Here is a 21,884-nt window from a genome sequence, read left to right as displayed (position 1 = left end):
CCGTGGTGACTGCGTCGACGACTGAGGCCTTGTTAATGTTTCACGTGTTTTACACCACGCCCTGTTGTGGCCGATGCAGAAAAACTGTGGAACAACTCAGAACCACTGGTATTCTTTTCCTCCCTCTGTCGGCTGTGCTACACACAGACTAGTTATCACTGCAACTGACAACGCCGCCGCTAATGTGGCAGGATTCAACACCAAGAAACATTTCCCACACAAACAGAATGTGCAGCCCATTGGAGTTTTATGTTTTCAGAATTGATGTTTTTTTGCGATTATTGATAAGTGTAGATTAGCTAATTTAAATGAATGACCTGTCCAGTAATTTATTGATGGCCTTTCTTTTTTTTTTTCAGCTGAATCGAAACACACCAAATTCCACAGCACATCTACATGGTAAGGTTGTCAAAGTCAAGCTAGCATAACTGACCTATTTCCTTCTCCTTCACTTTTTTCTTTAGGTAAAACTTTTTCCTGATATTATCTAATTGTCGTAGTGTAGAAAAACTCTGTGTTCCTTTTTCTCTTATATGTCAGACGTACTTTTAAGATTTTGCATGTTATGTTGGCAACTTGGCCAAAACCCAATGCTAGTAACTGTTGGTGAGCAGCTTTTTGCCCACCAGCAGGGAGGTGAGGGGTGGGATCTTACGCTAGAGACGTCACGCTGCAACAGGTCAATAGCAGCTCAGGGAGGAGGAGGAGGAGAGGAATCTTTTCACAGATTTTCCATCTCAAACTCTCAACAACATAGTACGGTCTGAAAAAACCCTTTGAATGGTCATTGTTTCGACTATAGTCACCTCACCATATGCAGTTGTTGTGATAAGACTTTCATCCAACTTGTTGGAGTAAACAAAATAAGAAATGATCAAATTTAATGTTCGCCCAGTTCATGCCTTAAAATGTTGTGTATCAAATCAACCTAAGACAAAAAAAAAAAATCAAGGTTGGAGATAAACATTTTCAGAAAGGATTTGAAGAAAAGCTTGGATGATGAGACTCACGTATCCGACACCTTCTTGTAGTTTTGAGGACAATCAAAGGAGAGACACTTAAAGCTGCCCTGCAGGTTATAGCAGGTCTGAGAGAAGGAACAGTTGTGAGATCCAGTCATGCATTCATCAATATCTGTAAACAGAATCACCAGATGTCAGGAAAAAAAAAAACGGACAATTACAGGTTCATTAAATAACTTTGTATCTGTAAGTAGGTTGTATCATGAGAGAAAGGATAATGATTTTATAGGTAAATAAATTTTTATAGGCAAATTGTCATATTTTTCCAAACATACGCTTCCAGAGCCTTTTTCTTTTAACCCTTTATATTTAATACAGCAAAAAAAAAAAAAAAAGTCTACTTCCCTCTGAGTTTATGGCAGATATTTCTGCAGTGGTCCAATTTTAAATATGAAGCAAATGAATGGATCAATGGACTCACCATACATGCATTTACTTTTTTCTTATTTGTAAAATAAAATGAATCAAATTTCAAATTGCAGACTTTGGATTAAATATTATAATTGAATTATGATCCCAGAGTTTTGCTCGGTATGAGAACTGAGGAATGTAGTTTCTGTTCTTCTCAACTCTGAAAACTCTGAGGTTTGGATGACATTCCTCTAGCAACTATAAACCTTGAGTCACGGTTTTCAGTTAAGTCGCATGAAAACTAATCTCTAATGTAAGTACAATGTAACAAACATACTTTAGATCACATCGATTACTTCTGCTAACGCTACTTTACAAAGAAGGACAAAAAATGTATGTGAAAGTAGTTTCTGTTGATGCAAGCGGTGCTTCCTCAGCTGTTCACCTGGGTCCTCCACTGTTCTCAGAACAAAAACACTCGTGCAGCGACCATCACATCAACCTCAGAGGCATGAGGCCACAGTGGGACTAACCTTTACAGGAGCGTCCATTGACTGCTGCAACATACCCCTGAGGAGGACAGGCACATCGATAGCTCCCTACAACGTTTACGCACTGGAAGACGCAGAGGTTCCCGATGGCCTGGGAACACTCGTCAATATCTGTGGAAACACACACAAGTTGGTGTTTGTTCAAGTTTATTTCAAGACCCATAAGAACACCTAGAGCAACCTGGACAATATTTCACAGTATTTTTGGTCTAGTATGTAGTGTAAATATCTCAGTGCACTTGAAACAGGACACAACTAACTTAGAAGTACTTTTTCAGCAAGACATATGTGCTTGTTTTGAGTAAATTATTCCTCAACACTGATGAAAAAGTTCTAGTTCCATTGGCAGATTATTTCTTGTTATAAGAGAAATAATCTGCCAATAGAACTAGAACTTTTTCATCAATATTTAGGTATTATTTACTGAAAACAAGCTCATATATCTTGCTGAAAAATTACTTGGAAGTTAATACACATGAAATAAGACAAAACTAAGATATTTGAAGCTAGAAACGGGACCAAAGATTACTTTGTAGGATTTTGTGTTTTTACAGTGTGGCCCTTCTTCCAGATTCCCTATTGGTGCTTAGGATCAAGTGATGTCTATTGCTACAGTATTTCATAGTAAAATTGGAGCATTTTAAACACAATGTCATTACTCAAAGCCAAGAACAGGATCAGGAAACCCTCGTGATGTAAGCCCACCACAGACAGGACCATTACTGCCATTTCTGAGGGCTGGCATTTCAGACAAAGACCAGCAGAAATCAATCTTGATCTGGTATATGAGGATGAGCAGCACCAACTGGATTTAGTTGGAGTCTCTTCTACACACACAGGGTGGTGGAAACGTTACCTTCACAGGTGTGTCGGTCCTCTTTCAGGTAATAGCCTTCACGGCAGTAGCACTGGTAGGAGCCGTATATGTTGACGCACTCCTGGCTGCAGGGGTTGCTGTCGCACTCATTAACATCTGCTCACACACGGAGGCACAGTTAGGATAACACACTCGGGACGAACACAGTCAAGTTTATTTACATTTCTACACTTGTCGAGACGTCTGATTAACTAGCATCCAAAATGCATCACAGATGCTTTAACATGCTTCAGCATCCGTTTCCTGTTTGAAGAAGGAACTCGGTTACACAGAATTCCAGTTTATTTTTTGTATGTATATTTATTCAAATAAATGAGCCCATTTCCTGTAAGTTTTCTGTTCAGTAAAGGCCACCAGTGCCAAAAATCCATTTTAAAAGAAAAGATTTCCATGGTAAAACATCAAGCATGGCGATAGTCCACAATTAACACCAACAAACAAAATGCTTTCAGAGTGTGTCTTGTGCTCATGCAGGAAGCTTTTAACAGAACCCTGCTAATCATTAATGAACCGAAGCGTCCAGTTTGCTTCACCTCCTTCAGTAGCCGCTGTAATAGCCTAGATTTTTCGCTCTGTGAAGCGTAGCCTTTAAAAACACACAGAACCTCAGCAGGAACACGTCATATAAGCGTATTGTCTGACGCTCCTGGAAGATTTCCAAATTAAATCCAACTCGAGCGTAAAAAGCAACTTGCATGATAAAAACCCATCACAGCTCGTACAGAGCATTTGACTTTCCATACAACCAATTTACGAGTTACAGTACTTCTATGCCTCACACACACTCATTCAGACTCCTTCTCCATACATGATGTGGTGAAATAAAAGCATGGTAAACGTCTTGCCTTCACAGTTGTTTCCATCCAAAGCGAGAGAGAATCCAGTTGTGCATGAGCAGCGATACGAGCCTTTGGTGTTTTCACAGGTCTGAGCGCACAGCCTCCCAGGAAACCGCCAGCATTCGTTTATATCTGCAGGTATGTGAGAAGGAGTTTAGACTGCCATTTACATCAGTCTGCAGACTGGTGATATTTTTTGTCACAATTTTAACCTCGGCAGGAATCATCACAGGTTCCCAGCGAGTTTAGAGTCCCTTGAAACAACTAGTTTGTTTTTAACGTGTTGGAGAACATGCGACAGACGGACAGCGGCGACACAAAGTCGCAAACTAAAGAAGGAAAACGAAACACGGTTTTAAAATTCAAACTAAAAATCTGACCTGCAGTTTGAATTTGAATTGTAACAAGTTTATCGGTCTTACATGACATTAATATATGGTTTATGATTCCAGGAGAAGTCAATGGCTGAATGCAATGTTTTGGGTTTCCTTAGGTTGAAAATGTTTTAAGCTAATTTAAATAATGTGTGTCTGGTGAATTTCTGGTTAAAACATGTTTGGTTTTCATTCAGTGGGTCGAGAATCCAGAAATTTTATTCAAGTAAAGTAGCGATACTTCATAATAAAATTACTTATGTAAAAAGTGCAGCGTGATAAAAATACTCCTAAAAGTACATTTAAGAAAAAGAAAATTACTCAAGTAAATATAACTAGTTACTACCCGACTGTCAACATCAACACCAAAGCACGACGTGCTGCAGCTGCAGTCTCCACTCAGCGGCTCCTACCTGTGCAGACTTTGCGGAAGGCGTCGTACTGGTAACCAGTCTGGCAGTCACAGCGGTAGCTGCCGGGAAGGTTCTGACAGATCTGCCCCGCTCCACAACGATGGGTCCCCATCTGACATTCATCCGTGTCTAAACACGCACAGACAAACGGAAAGCAGCTCATCTGTAGGCCACCTCAACAATAATCTATCAATGACCTGTCAACACCTTAACTGTCACCCACAAAACATTTACATACCAGTATCATTTAATCCTCCTTCATTCATAATCATGCTTTGCTTTTCGCTGCAGGTTTAGTCTGGGGGATCCTTTGTTAGCTTGGGGAAAATAAGAGGAACCGTTTCCCAAAGTCCAAACTCCCACACAGTCTTCACTTCCCAAGCCCTCCATCATTCTCCCCAGAAGACCAAATCAAGATCATTCATCCCCTCATCCCCCCTTCCCTTCATCTGTCTCTCTTTCATCCCTCATCCATTCATCGATAAATCTTTAAACGTATATCTTTGTGGCGTGGTCCTTGCTAGTGAATTACTTCTAAGTATCTGGGTGCATGACAGTTCAGGGGTTAAGGTGTCTGGTAGAAAAATGATGAATCTTTTCAGTGAGAGTGAATTTCGGAGACATGTTGCCAGTAGTTCATAGAATAAAAGAGCAATGTTCATTTTACTCGAACATCCACCCATGAAAAGTCAAGTCATAGAACCTGATCATTTTAAGTGGGTTTCTTAATTTTTGTCCAGAGCTGTGAAAAGCTGTGTCTGAACCAGCAGAACTCACCGACACACTTGGTTCCGTTGGAGCTGGAGTGGTAGCCCTTGTTGCACATCAGTGTCTTCTGCTGACACGTGTAGGAGCCCACCGTGTTGATGCAGACGGAACCTGCGGTGCACGGCTCACTGAGGATGCTGCACTCATTGATGTCTGCAGAAACACAAGGACAGCAGGAAACGCAGAGCAGAGGCTGAGAAGAACCAGTCAGGGATTATTCCTGACCGTCTCCCTCCCCTCCCATTGAGACGTCCCGAACTAGTAAGGATAAATTTAGATCCCTTATACAACTAAATTATTATTTTTTATTTAGTTATAGGAAGACTTTGATGGAGGTATGATATAGATTCAGTTCCCACTCTCAATTTTCCATCTGTTTTGGACAAAATCATTTATTTCCTTCCACTGAGGCTCCATCTAGGACACAAAGGCAGCAGAATAAAAATAAAACAAAATACAAGGCTGCAAGCTTAATCACCATATTGCGACTGTGCCAACAAAATGAAAGTGTATCGATTAAGTCCAGCAGCTCATGATTCCCTTTAGACAGAAAAGCTGACAGTTTCTTACCGATACAGTTATCATGAGAGTCCAGCGTAAATCCGCTGACACACTTCAGTTTGGAGTTACACCTGAAGGAGCCAGCCGTGTTCTCACACACCGAGCTCTCGCCACAGCTGTGGGTGTTCACAATGCACTCATCAATGTCTGAGAGAAAAAAACAAAACAAACAAAACAAAACAAAACAGACGGATATAAGATCAATAAGATGATGGGGAAAAAAAAATATCACGAAGACTTGGTCCTCTATCAGTCTGAGTTGTCATAATGCCCCTCCACCAGAAGGTGGCACTGTGGTTCAAACACAGAACTAGCATGGACCGGTCTTTCTATGAAGTTTCATCGATCTTACCTTAGCTAAATGTTGACCTGAAAACATAATTGGCATCAAAACAGCATTTTTAATGTTTTTTTTCTTCCCCCAAGTAAATCAGAACTTAATGTTTTTTCTGACTCTACCTTGGCAAACTCCGCTCTTCATCTGGTATCCTGCAGGACAGCGGACTTGCAGCTCACATAGAAACGAGCCCAGTGTGTTCACACAGCGCTGGTTGGGCCGGCAGCTGTGTGTGTTGCTCTGGCACTCGTCCACATCTGTGAAAGAAGTAATTAATTAATTAATTTATTTATTTATTGTAATGATCAGAACTGAGGACCCGAAATTTCAGTCAGACACAAAGTACAAAATAATAAGTTCTTTATTGAAGTTCGGGGTAAGGGACAGGCAGCCACCAGCAAAGGAACAGGAACCTCTGAGGACAGAGAGGAAGGTTAGAGGGTTGTATACTTGGGGGAGAGGCCAAAGCAGAACAGAAAAGAACCACTAACCTACTTAGCGTTTGTGGAGGATGAGTGGTCCAGGTAGCACAACGGCTGGCAACCAGTGGCAGCTCCAGGGAGGGACGGAGCTAGGAGCAGGCAGGACAGAGTAAAACTAGTCTGAGGGTCAGGCAGAGAGCGGAGGTCAGGGCACAGAAAAAGGGTCCAGCACGTTCAGGCAACTTCTAGCAGACAAAATCCAAAGGGCGAGGCAGGAGACCGAGGTCAGAGGACAGAAACAGGGTCGTGTCCAGAAAACAGAAGCCAGTGGAGAATCCGACGTGGGCTAGACAAGGCAGGCAAATCCGAGGGGCAGAAAAGTGTTCAGAACGGGGTCAGGTCAGGAAGAAATGCTGGATATCTACTCACTCTGAGGCTTTCAAAAATCTGGCACCGTCTGCCTGCCTGAGAGCTGAATATAACTGCTGTGCACAGGTGGGAAACATGAGCCTGATTGCACTCAGCATGCAGGTGAACCAGATGAGCTTGATGAGAGGTGGGAACTGCGGGGACAAACATAGCAGGCAGACGGGCCAGAAACATGACAGTACCCCCCTCCTAAGGTCCGGCTCCTGACGGACCCTTCGGCTGATCAGGATGGAGGCGGTGAAAGTCCCTCAGGAGAGTCTTGTCAATGACAAAACGACCAGGAATCCAGGTCCGCTCCTCCGGTCCATAGCCCTCCCAATCGACCAGGTAATGGACGCCACGTCCCCTTCTCTTGGACCGGAGGATGCGACGTACGGTGTAGATTGGGTCCCCATCCAGGAACCGAGTGGGCGGGAGGGGTCTGGAGGCAGGCTCAAGACGAGGTGAGGTGTAGGGCTTGACCCGAGACACATGGAATGTTGGGTGAATCCTCATTGAACGGGGCAGCTGTAGGCGGACCGCCACAGGATTCACAACCTTGGAGATGGGGAAGGGACCAATGAAACGAGGTGCCAATTTCCGACTCTCCACCCGTAGGGGGAGATCCTTGGAAGACAACCAGACTTTCTGGCCAACACGGTAGGTGGGTGCTGGGACCCTGTGGCGATTAGCAGATCTGGATTGCACCTCCGACATCTTGGTCATGGCCCTCCGAGCTCTCCTCCAGATCCGTTGGCACCTCATGGCTGCAGCGTGAGCGGAGGGGACCTTAGCCTCCCTCTCTTGAATAGTGAACACCGGTGGCTGGAACCCATGAACAATGTAGAAGGGCGAAAGACCAGTGGAGCTAGAGGGGAGAGCATTCAAGGCATATTCCACCCATGGTAGGTTGTGTGCCCACCTGGTAGGATCAGTGTCACAAAGGATACGAAGCTTGGTCTCAATCTCCTGGTTAGCCCTCTCAGTCTGCCCATCAGTTTGGGGGTGGAACCCAGATGATAAACTGACGGATATCCCAAGCATGGTGCAGAACTCCTTCCAGAACCGAGAGACGAATTGGGGACCTCTGTCCGAGACTATGTCAGTGGGGAGCCCGTGGAGGCGGAAAACCTCCCGTGCCATGATCTCCCCCATCTCCTTAGCAGAGGGGAGTCTCTTGAGGGGGGCCAGGTGGACCATCTTAGAAAATCTGTCAATGATAGTTAACAAGACAACAAAACCATCGGAACTGGGCAAACCTGTGACGAAGTCCATGGCAATGTGCGACCAAGGGCGTGATGGGATGGGAAGGGGCCGTAGCAACCCTGAGGGTGGGCGACGAGAGGACTTTGCTTGACAGCACTGATGACAGTCTGTAACAAACTCCTTAACATCCTTGGTCAGTGAGCCCCACCAGAATTGGGACTGAACAATTTGTAAGGTCTTGCTAATGCCTGGATGACAGAACAGACGGGATTTATGGCAGAACCGGAGTACCTTGGGGACCAGATGTTCTGGGACAAACAGCCTGTCAGGGGGGCACGAGGCTGGGACCCGGAGATCTCGGGTGGCATCCCTGACCTCCTCCTCCAGTTCCAACATGGTCACAGTCAGTCTCACCGAGTCTGGGAGAATAAACTCCTCTGCACCAGCAGCCCCCACCTCAGAGGATTCATGAATCCTTGATAAGGCATCCGGTTTTATGTTCTTGGTTCCAGGTCTGTAAGAGAGCGCAAAATTAAACCGTCCAAAAAACAGAGCCCACCTTGCTTGTCTGGGGTTGAGTCGTTTTGCTGCCTTCAAGTACTCCAGGTTCTTGTGGTCTGTCCATACTAGAAATGGCTCCTTGGCCCCCTCCAGCCAATGCCTCCATTCCTCTAGGGCCAGCTTAACAGCCAAAAGCTCCCTGTCCCCCACATCATAGTTCCGTTCAGCACTGGATAGAGTCCTGGAAAAGAAGGCACATGGATGAATACGACCATCAGTGGTTCTCTGACTGAGGACAGCACCTACCCCAGTGCTAGAGGCGTCAACCTCTACAATGAACTGTCTTGCAGGGTCAGGGGACCGGAGAACTGGAGCGGAGGTGAACAGAGACTTGAGTCTAGAGAAAGCCTCCTCTGCCTGCTTGCTCCAGGTGAACCGGACCTTGGATGAGGTGATGGCATGAAGAGGAGATGCTACTTGGCTATAACTACGGATGAAACGACGGTAAAAGTTTGCAAATCCAAGAAATCTCTGTAGCTGTTTGCGGTCTGTGGGTGTGGGCCATTCGGAGACTGCTGAAATCTTAGCGGGATCCATGATCACCTTGTTAGGGGAGATTATGTAGCCAAGAAAAGAGGTGGTGGTGGTATGGAACTCGCATTTCTCTGCCTTTACAAAAAGATGATTCTGGAGGAGGCGGAGAAGAACCTGCCGAACATGGTACTTGTGGGAGTCCAGGTCCTGAGAGTAGATGAGAATGTCATCAAGGTAAACAAATACAAAGTGCCCAACCATGTCCCTCAAGACATCATTGACCAGAGCCTGGAAGACTGCTGGTGCATTGGTTAACCCAAAGGGCATAACCAGGTATTCATAATGACCAGTGGGGGTGTTGAACGCGGTCTTCCACTCGTCCCCTTCCCTGATGCGAACAAGATGGTATGCGTTGCGCAAGTCTAATTTAGTGAAAAACTTGGCTCCTTGGATCTGGTCAAAGGCAGTATTCATGAGGGGAAGGGGATACCGATTCTTAACAGTAATGTCATTAAGACCCCTGTAATCTATACAGGGCCTTAAAGACCCATCCTTCTTGCCTACGAAAAAAAATCCAGCACCAGCAGGAGACGAGGATGGGCGAATGATTCCCGCCTTGAGAGAATCATCAACATATTTCCTCATTGCTTGGTTCTCGGGGGCAGACAGTGGATATAAACGCCCCTTGGGGGGTGACGTACCTGGAAGAAGGTCAATGGCACAATCGTAGGGCCTATGAGGGGGAAGGGCTGTTGCTCGGGACTTATTGAACACCTCCTTCAGATCATGATACTCAGGTGGCACCTTGGACAGATCTGGGTAAGTTTCCTCAATGGCATTGTCTGGAAAGGAAGGGATGCAAGCAGAGAGCAAACAGGTGGCAGAGCAGGACCTTGACCAGCCCAATATCTCCTTGGCCTGCCAGTCAATATGAGGATTATGCTTGTTAAGCCATGAGGCCCCCAAAACAATGGGCAACTGTGGTGAGTCGATAATCACAAAAGTGATCTCCTCCTGATGATTGCCACCGAGCGTCAGACTGACCTTTTCCGTGATGAGGTGGGACCGGCTAATGTGATGTCCATCCAAAGCTAGAACGTTATGGACCGATGAAGTGTGGAGGAGTTTGATGTTGAGGCCCCTGGCAAAAGATTCATCCATGAACTCTGTATCAGCTCCGGAGTCAATGAAAACTGATACCTGGTGGGGAATGGAGGAGACCACAAGGTTAGCAGAGAAAGAACACGGTGAGGAGATGGACAACAAGCTATGGCTCAGTAGAACTCCCCTAACCTCTACTGAGCCTGCCCTTTTAATGGACACTTGGCCGCCATATGACCCTTGCCTCCACAGTAAAAACATAAATTAAACTGCCTTCTACGAGACCGTTCCTCCAGGGAGATCCTTGTTCTCCCCAACTGCATCGGCTCAGGATCTGGTGCCACCACTGGGGGGGAAGAGCAGCTTGTGGCTTTGGACCAAGGGTCTGAGTGGCCAAATGGAGCCGATGAGGCCTCCTTGTGATGTCTCTCCCTTCTCCTTTCAGTGAGACGCAGATCTATCCTAGTCGCCAAATCTTCAAGATCCTTGAGGGATTTAGGATAATCTCGGGTGGCCAACTCATCCTTGATATTTTCATTAAGGCCTTGCATGAACACATCCATTAATGCCTCCTGATTCCACCTACTGTCTGCAGATAACAGGTGAAAATCAATAATATAAGCAGCTACACTCCTACCACCCTGTTTTACGGATAGTAGCCCCCTAGCTGCCTCTCTCTCAGGTAAGATGGGATCAAAAACCCTGATCAGTTCCTTAGAGAACGCAGAATAGGTCAAACAAGAATCCGATTCATTCTGCCATTCTGCTGTGCCCCACTGTTTGGCCTTACCGGACAGAAGTGAGATCACAAATGCCACCTTAGAACGTTCAGTAGGGAAAGAGGAGGGCTGCAACTCAAAGTGGATCTCACACTGAGTGAGGAAAGCACGGCACTGGTCTGGGTCCCCTTTGAACAGCTCGGGAGGGGTCAGACGAGGCTCCTTGACCACAGCAGGCTGAACTGCAGGGGCTGGTTGGTTAGGTGTCTGTGATTGTGCCTGGTCAGGGGGAGAAGACATGTTACGAAGCGTGGTAATGATCTCATTCATGCCAGTATTAAGTCGACTGATCGCACTTTCAACATTGCTGCGCCACTCTTGTGCTGACGAAGGGTCCATTTTTGGCCAGATTTTTCTGTAATGATCAGAACTGAGGACCCGAAATTTCAGTCAGACACAAAGTACAAAATAATAAGTTCTTTATTGAAGTTCGGGGTAAGGGACAGGCAGCCACCAGCAAAGGAACAGGAACCTCTGAGGACAGAGAGGAAGGTTAGAGGGTTGTATACTTGGGGGAGAGGCCAAAGCAGAACAGAAAAGAACCACTAACCTACTTAGCGTTTGTGGAGGATGAGTGGTCCAGGTAGCACAACGGCTGGCAACCAGTGGCAGCTCCAGGGAGGGACGGAGCTAGGAGCAGGCAGGACAGAGTAAAACTAGTCTGAGGGTCAGGCAGAGAGCGGAGGTCAGGGCACAGAAAAAGGGTCCAGCACGTTCAGGCAACTTCTAGCAGACAAAATCCAAAGGGCGAGGCAGGAGACCGAGGTCAGAGGACAGAAACAGGGTCGTGTCCAGAAAACAGAAGCCAGTGGAGAATCCGACGTGGGCTAGACAAGGCAGGCAAATCCGAGGGGCAGAAAAGTGTTCAGAACGGGGTCAGGTCAGGAAGAAATGCTGGATATCTACTCACTCTGAGGCTTTCAAAAATCTGGCACCGTCTGCCTGCCTGAGAGCTGAATATAACTGCTGTGCACAGGTGGGAAACATGAGCCTGATTGCACTCAGCATGCAGGTGAACCAGATGAGCTTGATGAGAGGTGGGAACTGCGGGGACAAACATAGCAGGCAGACGGGCCAGAAACATGACATTTATTTCGGTCCAGATACAACCGACCAGATATGTATGGAAATTATGTTAGAAATGCTGCAAAATGAAAAAACAAAGAAAGGAAATAAACTTAACCGCCCGTCTGCTCAATCGTACACAGAACAAATACGCTTTTCAGTGAGTGTCAACTGCAAACAGATGCACATTAAGATTCTAAGAGTCCATTTAAGTTCAAATCCTGATGAATCCCCAAGAAACGGAGCGATCCATCGCTTCGTATTTACACAGGGCAGTGGGACTCTTGTGATAAGTAAATCACAGTTGCTTGCAGAAGCTGCAGGTGTCATAATTCAAGCAGCCTGTGCATGACAGAACCTCAGTGACAAGTTTCCCACAGCTGACTTTAAAGTCGACCTAAATCTGTGTGGAAACCCTCAGACATCCACTTCCAAACCAGACTCCATCCCACCATTTGATTTGTTTCATTCCAGTCTAAACTCAATCCTGCCCACACACAGTTACACATGGAAACACTTAGGCAAAGAAAGCGCTCCCTCTGTTTGCTAAATAAATTGATATGGTGGGGGGTGGGAGTTACTGAATAAACTCCTCCAGGACTGCATTTCCCGCATGTACACTGGATCATGCTGGGCCACACCTGCACACAACGTGATCGAATAAAGAAAACATTCCCGACTCGTCCATCTATCCTTCTCCTGGCTCCATCGGCGACTGGAAGTGCAGCAAACTGGATTTTTAGTTCAGTCAGGAATTTCTGCTATGAAGCCGAATTCCAGACAAGCATAATTTAGCTCTTTCCTCCATTCTCATTAATATTGAGGCCAAGTTCTTCTTTTTTTCTTTTCTCCACTTGTTGCAAATTCACAAATCATCTTTCTAACTCGTGCAGCAAATGTATTTATGTGGGTCCTTCCATAGGGAATAATAATAAAAAAAAAACATTAGTGTAAAGTTCTTCTTTGGGGAATGTTCCAACATTCAGGTTCAAAGCATATTATGTAGCTGGTTCTCTTGTTACATTGATTTTACCCTCTTATGTGCCTTTTTACCTGGTTAGTAACCATCTGTCAAAAAAGAAAAAGAAAATTATATATATATATATATTTTTATATATATATATATATATATATATATAATTTAAATCAGCTTCTTTAACTTTAGTTTGCTGTTCTTTAACCGCCATGGATAAGACCTGGCTGCGTACATTTTGCCAAATATTTAAAAAATTTGAGCAATGATGCGGTAAGACGATGCTGCAAAAGGAGTATCAGGAAAAACAACATTATCCTCTTAGACAAATGAGACGATTCTTGGTTAAAGAAGAGCTAAAACAACTATTGAGTGAAACTACTGCTCACCTATTGGCCTCATGTATATTGTAGCCTTAGTGTTAGCTTGACTTAAGTATGAGCTTGGTTATTCAGAAGCACAAAAAAATAAGGATAGCATGTTATTTTGAAATAGTATACAAGTGGCAATGGAAAGAAAAACACTGCTGATCATTTTTCCTCCGATGCCTAGTTATCACCAAGGTAACCGACTCATTGTAAGCTCTCAATCAATCAATCAAGTTTATTTGTTTAGTACATTTCAGCAACAAGGCACTTCAAAGCGTTTTACATCATAAAACCACAAAAAAATACAGTCAGAAAACACAATCAACAATCGAAACATAACATCTCGTCTTGTGGCACAACAATGTTTATAATGTTTCAAAAACATTAAAAATGCTTATGATATAAAATGTCAAAGCTTCCAGACCAGATTTAGGATTTTAGCCTTCTCGCTAAGTTCAAAGACGGTTTATGTGTAGCTTTTCTTATTACAGCTGAAGCTGCCACCGACTCTGTTCAGTTAATAAAAGATCTTTGATCGCTGCTTTATTGCTCATCTGTAACTACAATATTAACTCAGTGATATTTAGGTTTTAGTGATGACAGTTTCTGACCTGGCAGGAAGTTGGACCCCTTACCTTTACATGTCCTCCTGTCGGTCATCAGTGAGAACCCCGGGAAGCAGGAGCAGCGAGCCTGGCCTGCCACTGCAGCACAACGCTGACTGCAGCCACTCTCACCTCAAAGAGAACAGCAGCGCAGTCAGTCGTCTCTGGATTCACTACAACTACACCGTTAGCCCAGATGTTTACTCCAATCATTACAATATCTGTTTATTGTTTCTCTAGGATGCCATGCGCCCTACGTCCCTTTTTAATTTGTCTCTGAGGCATCGGAGTCACACATCTGTCTGGACATTCAGTTGACATTGAAGAGCACAACTGAACCTTTATGCATTTTGTAATTGTAGAGTTGTACATTAGCAATTACGATTGTCTATGTATTTCACTCAGATTTTCTGAGCCAAACCAACACGACATAATTCAACTCATTTGTTTGTATAAAATCTGAAAATGCGATATGCCGGTATGCTGCGAGCAGACAGCCTAACTCAGAGATTTTATCTTTTAAAACCTTTTTTAATATATTTAGTGGATTTCTCTTACTGTTGGTTGTTGCTTTTTTTTTTGTCCGATTTAATGATCTGAAACTATAAAGTGTTTTCAATAAGTACAAGGAAAATCAGTTAGGAGAGAATGCTTTTCTCAAGATTGTCCTGATTGTCCTTCAGCTGTTTTTTTTTTTTTTAAAGCACTTAGCTTGTATCAGTGGTAATTTTATTAAGAATAAATGTTTTCCCACAGTGCACTTGTCAGACTGAATAATTCAGTCTGACAAGTGCTTTTGGATGGTGTAGTACAGTGTGGACAAATGCATTACATTCATATTTTTGGATTACCTGCACATGGATGAAGGTGGGCGGGGCTTGTGGAGGTCACAGTGGTGTGAGTGGTGGTGGCTGTACTGGTAGAACTGGTCAGATCTTCCACCTGGCTGTCTGTCGCTGGACTCACTGCACAACAACAACAGATAAAGTTACAGTAATTACATTCACATTTAAGTTGGGACAACATTGTGTTGTGCAACAATATGGTTTGGTTTTAGTCATTTTTGATAGGCAGTTACTGACTATGTTAGGACATAGTTAGGGGTGCATCGATTGCAGTTTTCTGGCCAATCACAGGTTACCAATCTTTAAAATGCTGGAGCAACCAATTCAAATTTTGACCAATACCAATTTTTTTGTTTTTGTTTTGTTTGAACGTCGCTGAGTTGGCAAAAGTGGGGTGACTATTAACTGTGAACGTGCAGACATGACCTGGTGGGACCTCTCTCACTGCAGAGCGGAAGAGGACAGTGGTTGATTTTTAGATGTTTGCTGAGGTAGATGAGGTCGGCTTCATGGCCCTGCTAAGACCACTGGGAATAGACAACAAATAGATTCTTTTATGTTTCCTATTTGGCAGACTAATTGTCAGCTTTGCTGATGTGATGTTACCATCTCATTTCTTATTTTAAAAAGACTCAACTGACTTCTGAGAATGACATTTGAGGGCCCATTAGTGCCCCCAAGTGGTCATATAACTGTTACACAAACAGGTCACTGTAAAATTTCCTACTAATTTTTAAGCATACAGCATCCAGGTAAGTGAAATGTCTGCATACTGTGAGTATATATTTGAGCATGGTATGATGTCCTCAACACCACTGAAACAAAAGGCAAATACACAACAGTGTGACAGAAGGTCTTCTACAGGTTGTAGTTACTACCTGGTTTGGGTACGGCGGTAGGTCTGGATTCCTCCTGAGTCCACAATGGTGACTGGCTTTGACCTTCATCATCCTCACAGCAGGAAAGGAAGATGTGGCCACAAGGATAGCTCAAGTACTTGTGGGCATTGCAACCTTGTCCTTCACTGTGCATCGACAAGCCAATAGCACAGCAGCTGCAGCACACCTGTCCATGGACAAACGAGCAGGGAAGCTACAAATCACCAGGACTGGTTAAAATCATCGCCATAAACAGTTGTGACAAGAAGTTCTTGCAGTGAAATAAATGTTTCCCTCCCCCAATCTCAGCAGCTTCAGTTTCTATAGTGACGGTTACAAGCAAAAATATCTGCACCACAAAACGTGGTGTTCAGCAAAGTTCAAGCTCAGTCTGATGGGATGAAGAGAATCCCTGAAGATTCATTTTTGGGTTTAGTCACAGATTCCTAATTGGATTTAGGTCTGGACTTTAACTTGGCCAAGTTTTTAAAAGCGAATATTTTGAATATAGACTGAAAGCAAATGTGAATCGACGGTCTGTTTGGTTTTCCAGGCACACGTAGCTCACAATCACATCAAGCAGTAGCTGATATTTTCTGGGAACATCCATTTCTACAGCAGCAACAGATTATACAGCCTGGCATGGTCTTAAGTTGTGCAGTTTGTCAAGAATTTGTCAACCATTCATTTCTTCTAATTACAATGTGGGAGGCGTTTACATTTTTTTATTTTCAGTGTGTCCTTCTGAACAGGCTTTGATCCAGCAGAACCCTGCATTTGGGTTCACCAGTCTTCAAATAAACAGAGCAGTTTCCATGTTGCTGCTTAAGATGGTTTTTGGGATTCTCTTCACCCACATGTGGAACCACTCAGTGAACACAGAGTTTATAAAAAAGCATTGATGGTTTATTTACAATATTCACAATGAGAGAAATGTGCAACACAGGTGGCTTCAGATGCCAAGACACACGACACGTTGGGAGGATAGTTGAGATCAGTTGGTTGGTCAGCTGCATCCAGCTTGGACCGAGAAGTGCGAGTCTAGTGATCTAGAAAGGTGGGACAAGGGGCTGAACAGAGTGAAGCATCCTGCGCTCTCCAGCAGAGATCCTACCAGGAAACAGGAGGACTCATTCACAGCAGGAACTAACATTACCCTCCCATCGTTAATGGCAGCCAATCAGAACCAAATGGGAGAAAAGTTTCAAAGTCTTTGATGAGATCATCATTCAATACCAACGAATGCCGAAGCCAGGACTGTTCTTCAGGTCTGTATTCCTCGCAGTCAACCAAATACTGAAACCTTCTGCCCAGTCGACAGACATCCAAGATTTTCTGGACCAGGTAAGCAGGTTGGTGGTCAATGTCCAGGGCCGGCGTGGAGGCCCTAGGAGGAAGCTTGGCATTGCAGTTGAGAGTGGCAGAGACATTGTTCCAAGTGTGTCTGCATTTGCAAATGTAATGACGGATAGATGTGATCGCGGAGTCCGTCTGTGGAGACATACTCTACTTATATGGATTGGGAGCTCCAAGAGCCAGACAGTGTAAAGTGGACTGAAGTTCCTGCTTCATCCTCTCAGTTTGGCCATTGGTTTGAGGATGAAACCCGGATCTGAGCGCCACCTTCATGACTGGGGTGTTGCAAAGTCTGGATGTAAACTGTGGGTCTGTCAGAAAGGACTTCACTAGGGATGCCATGCAAGTGAAATATGTGTTTCACCAAATGTTGCGCTATTTCAAAAGATGACAGGCGTTTGCGGAGAGACTTTGAAAGAGCAGTCAACAATAGTGAGTATAGTGGTAAAGACCCTGGACACAGGCAAGGCAGTCACAAAATTGGGAGCCACATGGAATCAAGGCCGTTTGGGTATCGGAAGAGAAAGCCACCAAAACCTCTGTCTGATCAAGGCAACCATATGACCAATTCCAGGATGGCAAGATAATTTGGCCGTATAAGCCCAGTGAAGCAGGCAGGACCAGACCAGAAGACCAGGACCAGAAGAAGGGATATAGGTCTTCTAGGGAGGAACAGACCCTGGGTGAAGTTCCTGTTGTTGAGCAGCCACAATCTGGTCCATGATTTCCCAAGACATGGCTCCAACAAAACATGAAGGGGCGAGACAATGCCGTTGATAGGCGGGTAAACATCCAGGGGAAACTAGAGGGAGTGTTGTGGGTTGAGTCCTTTAGCTTCCTGCAGGGAAGCCTTGTTTTTAAGATCTGTAATGGCACCGATCAATCATGTGTTTGAGGAGACAAACCAAAATTAGAAGATGGCGTGTCTTAATTAAATAATTAAGTATATCTGGATCAGAACAGATATTTCCGATTCTGTAACTTTATCATCATGCCTGTAACATTCTCTTCATAGCTCTGTACTTTCTGACCTGCACAGCAAAAAGCATGCAGAAAACTAACACAAACGCTACAACGGTTTCGGTGGCTTATTCATCCCACTGCAAAGGATTTCAGCTGCAGTTCCATGCTGGATATTGTGCCATAAAAAAATAATACAAAAAAAACCTCTGACTTTCATATTTCCTGAAGCTTTCCTCTGAAACCTGGTGAGTGGATTACTTGGCTCGCCGGTTTGGCTCTGCTGCTTTAACAAATGAACATCTGGCTCCGGGGCCAAACCACCAGGTTTCTCCTTAAAGAAACAGAGACGTGCAGTCGGAGCAGACTAAGCATTTCCATATGGAAGTATTTACAGTCCAAACGGATACGAGCAGAAATGAGAAACTTATTATGTTTTTTTTTTTTTTAACAGATTAACCTGTTTATGCAAACAGACATCTGCTAGCACTGAGATGTGAAGGTTGAAGTAAATCTCAGTGTGATTAAAATAAGCATCTTTGTTGTGTGATCATTTGGAACAAACCGTTCCAAATTACAATTTCCCCTCTTCATTTTTGTCATTTGCAGAGCTCCCATTTCCCTTCTTGAATGACTTCACCGTTTGTTCTCCAAAGAACCAGGTGGATGGATGTTTGTCCGATCTGTAGGTGGGGCGACGTCGGCCATGTTCCTCCTCGCTTTGCGTCTGTTTTCTGTACCTGGTATTCGTCTGTGCACGAGTCGTTCACATCGGCTTTACAAGCGCGTCCCGCTCTGGCAGCCGCCACTCCTGAATCACACCGGCTCTCCTTCACTTGGCTGAGGCAGCACTGCTGCTCCACTACACTGAGACACACAGAGTTAAAACATGCTGAAAGAAGGAATATTGTAACATTAACACAAAGAGAAATTAAAAAAAAAAATCTAATCAGTCAAACAATTAAAACCAAGGGTGGGTGCGGTATAATCTGTAGCTTTCTGCATTTTTGTTTTTGCCTGCATGAATTCTTGATTAGACTGAAGCCTAGAAAGTTTCAACTCAACTTCTAATAACTCAAAAAGTGCAAACTTGTAAAACAGCAAACCATGAGTTAGGTAAACGAAAAGGGAAAACAAGTTTGATAAAAGTGATGCTTTCAATTGAGATGAACTTGTTGAACACCTACCTGAACCAACATGAACAGATATGGAGAAATAAATGCTGCATTCATTAAATGCAAACAAAATGCATAAGATATAGATCCTTGTGCTTCCCTTAAGGCTAAACCTAAGTGCGGTTGCTCTGCATGCTCCGAGATCGGTTTTGTCTTTTGTTTCCATGTTTTTCTGCCACAACATGTTTTGATGTTTTAAACTCATTTCCCACCTCATTAAGGTCTGCTAATGGGCTGCTGAGTTAAGAAGTCCTGTTTGTTAAATTAGAAAAAACAGCAGAAAAGGTGATGATTCCCCCCGCTCTGTTTGCTTTCTCCTTCCTGTATGTTTGCCCCCCTGCCCAAGTCCAATGATAAAACGAAATCAGAATAAATAAAAACAAGAATAATCGCACAAAAGCTGAAGTGCTTCTTACCTGCAAACAGAGTGCTTGTCCCTGAGCGCAGGAATGTTTTTGCAGTAGCGTTTTTCCCTGGCCCGTTTCTGCCCGGCAGCACAGCAGCTCTGCAGCATGTCTTCAAAAGATTCCCCTGGATCTGCACCCCAAAGACACGCAAGTTGTCACATTCGACCCACAAAAGACTGACGGATAAAAAACCAGCTTCGCACCTGCAAAGAGCCGACCACAAGGAACAGACGTGCAGTAAATACAGAGAATCCAATGGACGACCTTCCTGCAAGCAGGTGACCTGCTTGGCAGTTAGAAATGTAGCATCAGAGACACCAATGACAAGCGACAACTGTTTGCCACGGGCCAGAACGGGTCAGATCCAATTCTACCTGAAACTGCTGGCTGTAAGGTTTATGACTTGGTTCACAGTTACGTTTTTAGGGTGGAAAGCATTTTGAACCGCCTTGTTGCTTAAATGCAACTACACAAAAGTCAATAAACTCAATTACAGCTGCCCTTGCAACTCAGCGTCACTCCCGTCTCACGATGACCACCGGGGCTCCAGCACCCTGTCGCCTTCGTCAACGCTCCCATCACCCAGCCTTCGTCAACGCTCCCATCACCCAGCACCCATCCACAAAGTGACGCATTTGGCAAATCTTCAGTCCAGTTCAGTAAGATTCCAGCGGCAAGTCTTAAAAATTTGGCTGAAATCCAAACTTCCAGACAGGCTTTATTGTCACTTCCTGTTTTGTGTTGAAGACTTGACGAGGACTTCTTGTGGGGTTTGATAAACATCATATCTGGTTATCAACACGTAGAGGATATTGTTTTCAATCTTATATTATACACAGGATGAAGCAGTAGGAGTGACCCAATAATCTTCAGTGTCTTCTCTGAGTGGGCGGGACTTAAGTAAAGTCATTAACGAGCCACAGCAAAGTGTGCAGCAATGCTCTCTGATGATGCATGAAAAATCTACAGGGATGATTTATCGTGGAGATATAAATGTTGCCATAATCTAGGGGACGGACTGGAGTCAAACTCCAATATAATCCCATTGGCTGTTTTAGAGGCCAACAAAGGTCAATCTTATCCAGTTTGGTGCAAATCAGATGATGCGTGTGATTTAGAGCAATCGTATGTGAAAGGCGAGAGATTGAAATGTGCCATTCTGCCACGCCGACGTACTCCAGCCACCAGCCAGTGTGGAAAATATTTCAGCATCATGCAGTTTGATGTCATCAGACACTTGTGTGAAACAAAGAGTAAAAGAAGAAGACAGCCGGCAGCAAAAACACGCAACTTCCTTTTGGAATTCACGCATACCTGGCCAGATACTCTGTGTGGGCTGGCAGGAGCATCAGTCTGACATCATGCTACTGTACAGCGAGTGGAGTGGTGAAGCAGCCAAGTGGAGGCGGAGTCAGGGCTGGAGCAGAAGAGTGCTGCTGATGGGTTTCACAGAGGGCAAAGAAGCAGCTTAGCTCCTCTGCCATTGGTCCACTCAGGTCGCCTGGTGATGCTTCACAGCCTCTAAAGTTTGTAACGTCTTGTATGCCCCGCCTCGCCTGCTTTGTGTTGTTGCTGGACACGTGGGAACTCTATGCACACCCTGTGGTCCATCTTGGATCTTTTCATTCCTCTTTTCAGTTCAGCTTGAGCAGCTTTGTAAAACCTCTGTCACCTGAGCTGGAGGCAGCGTCGCGGGCCCTGAGGAGTGTCCGAACCTGGCTGGTCATCCACGTTGTCTGAGTAGGAAAAGTTCAGCTATTTTTTTTTGTCCTCACAGTCACATTCTTGATGGAGAACTGGATATAGTCCTCTGAATGTCTCCAGCTCCTGGTGACTGGCCGAGGTGTGGCTCTACACGCGTGCTTGATGTTGGTGTAAACATGATTGAAAACTTTCTCTCCCCTTGTAGAACATTTCAGACGCTGGTAGAACTTTACGACTACAGTCTTCAAGCCGGCCTTGTTAAAGTCCCCTCGCAATTATGTGATCACCATTGCGGTGGGGCCGCTGCGGTTTGTTAATGGTGTTCAGCAGGAGAAAGAGCACCGTGCTTACGTTGGCGTTAGAGGCGGACCATACACAGCCGTTACCAACACAACAGGCAAATCCTGCCGTGGCCTGTTGGTAGTTTTCAAAGGAGTCCCTCCTAAACTAAACTGAGCAAACTACAACTTTAATATCGCAGAGACATTACAGCAAAAATAAAAT

At 44.6% G+C, this 21,884-nt stretch overlaps 1 protein-coding gene across 1 annotated transcript in view; it reads right to left on the bottom strand.

Moving 5' to 3' along the window:
* Nucleotides 1-21,884, bottom strand: part of fbln2 (fibulin 2) — a 28,084-nt gene that overhangs the window by 1,225 nt on the left and 4,975 nt on the right. The window contains exons 3-15 of the mRNA XM_014991740.2: nucleotides 19,686-19,806; nucleotides 18,835-18,961; nucleotides 15,779-15,965; nucleotides 14,907-15,020; nucleotides 14,086-14,187; nucleotides 6,216-6,350; nucleotides 5,766-5,903; nucleotides 5,205-5,348; nucleotides 4,428-4,556; nucleotides 3,647-3,772; nucleotides 2,781-2,897; nucleotides 1,907-2,035; nucleotides 1,011-1,134 (exon numbers count right to left, since the gene is read on the bottom strand). Coding sequence (XP_014847226.2) covers nucleotides 1,011-1,134; nucleotides 1,907-2,035; nucleotides 2,781-2,897; nucleotides 3,647-3,772; nucleotides 4,428-4,556; nucleotides 5,205-5,348; nucleotides 5,766-5,903; nucleotides 6,216-6,350; nucleotides 14,086-14,187; nucleotides 14,907-15,020; nucleotides 15,779-15,965; nucleotides 18,835-18,961; nucleotides 19,686-19,806 — 1,693 coding nt within the window. The remainder of the gene's footprint in view (nucleotides 1-1,010; nucleotides 1,135-1,906; nucleotides 2,036-2,780; nucleotides 2,898-3,646; nucleotides 3,773-4,427; nucleotides 4,557-5,204; nucleotides 5,349-5,765; nucleotides 5,904-6,215; nucleotides 6,351-14,085; nucleotides 14,188-14,906; nucleotides 15,021-15,778; nucleotides 15,966-18,834; nucleotides 18,962-19,685; nucleotides 19,807-21,884) is intronic.

This window comes from Poecilia mexicana, unplaced genomic scaffold (assembly GCF_051168715.1).
Source record: "Poecilia mexicana isolate PSO_F unplaced genomic scaffold, ASM5116871v1 scaffold_5, whole genome shotgun sequence".
Classification (NCBI taxonomy): domain Eukaryota; kingdom Metazoa; phylum Chordata; class Actinopteri; order Cyprinodontiformes; family Poeciliidae; genus Poecilia; species Poecilia mexicana.
The sequence above is the reverse complement of the archived record's forward strand: the minus strand, read 5'-3'. Positions and strand labels throughout refer to the sequence as shown.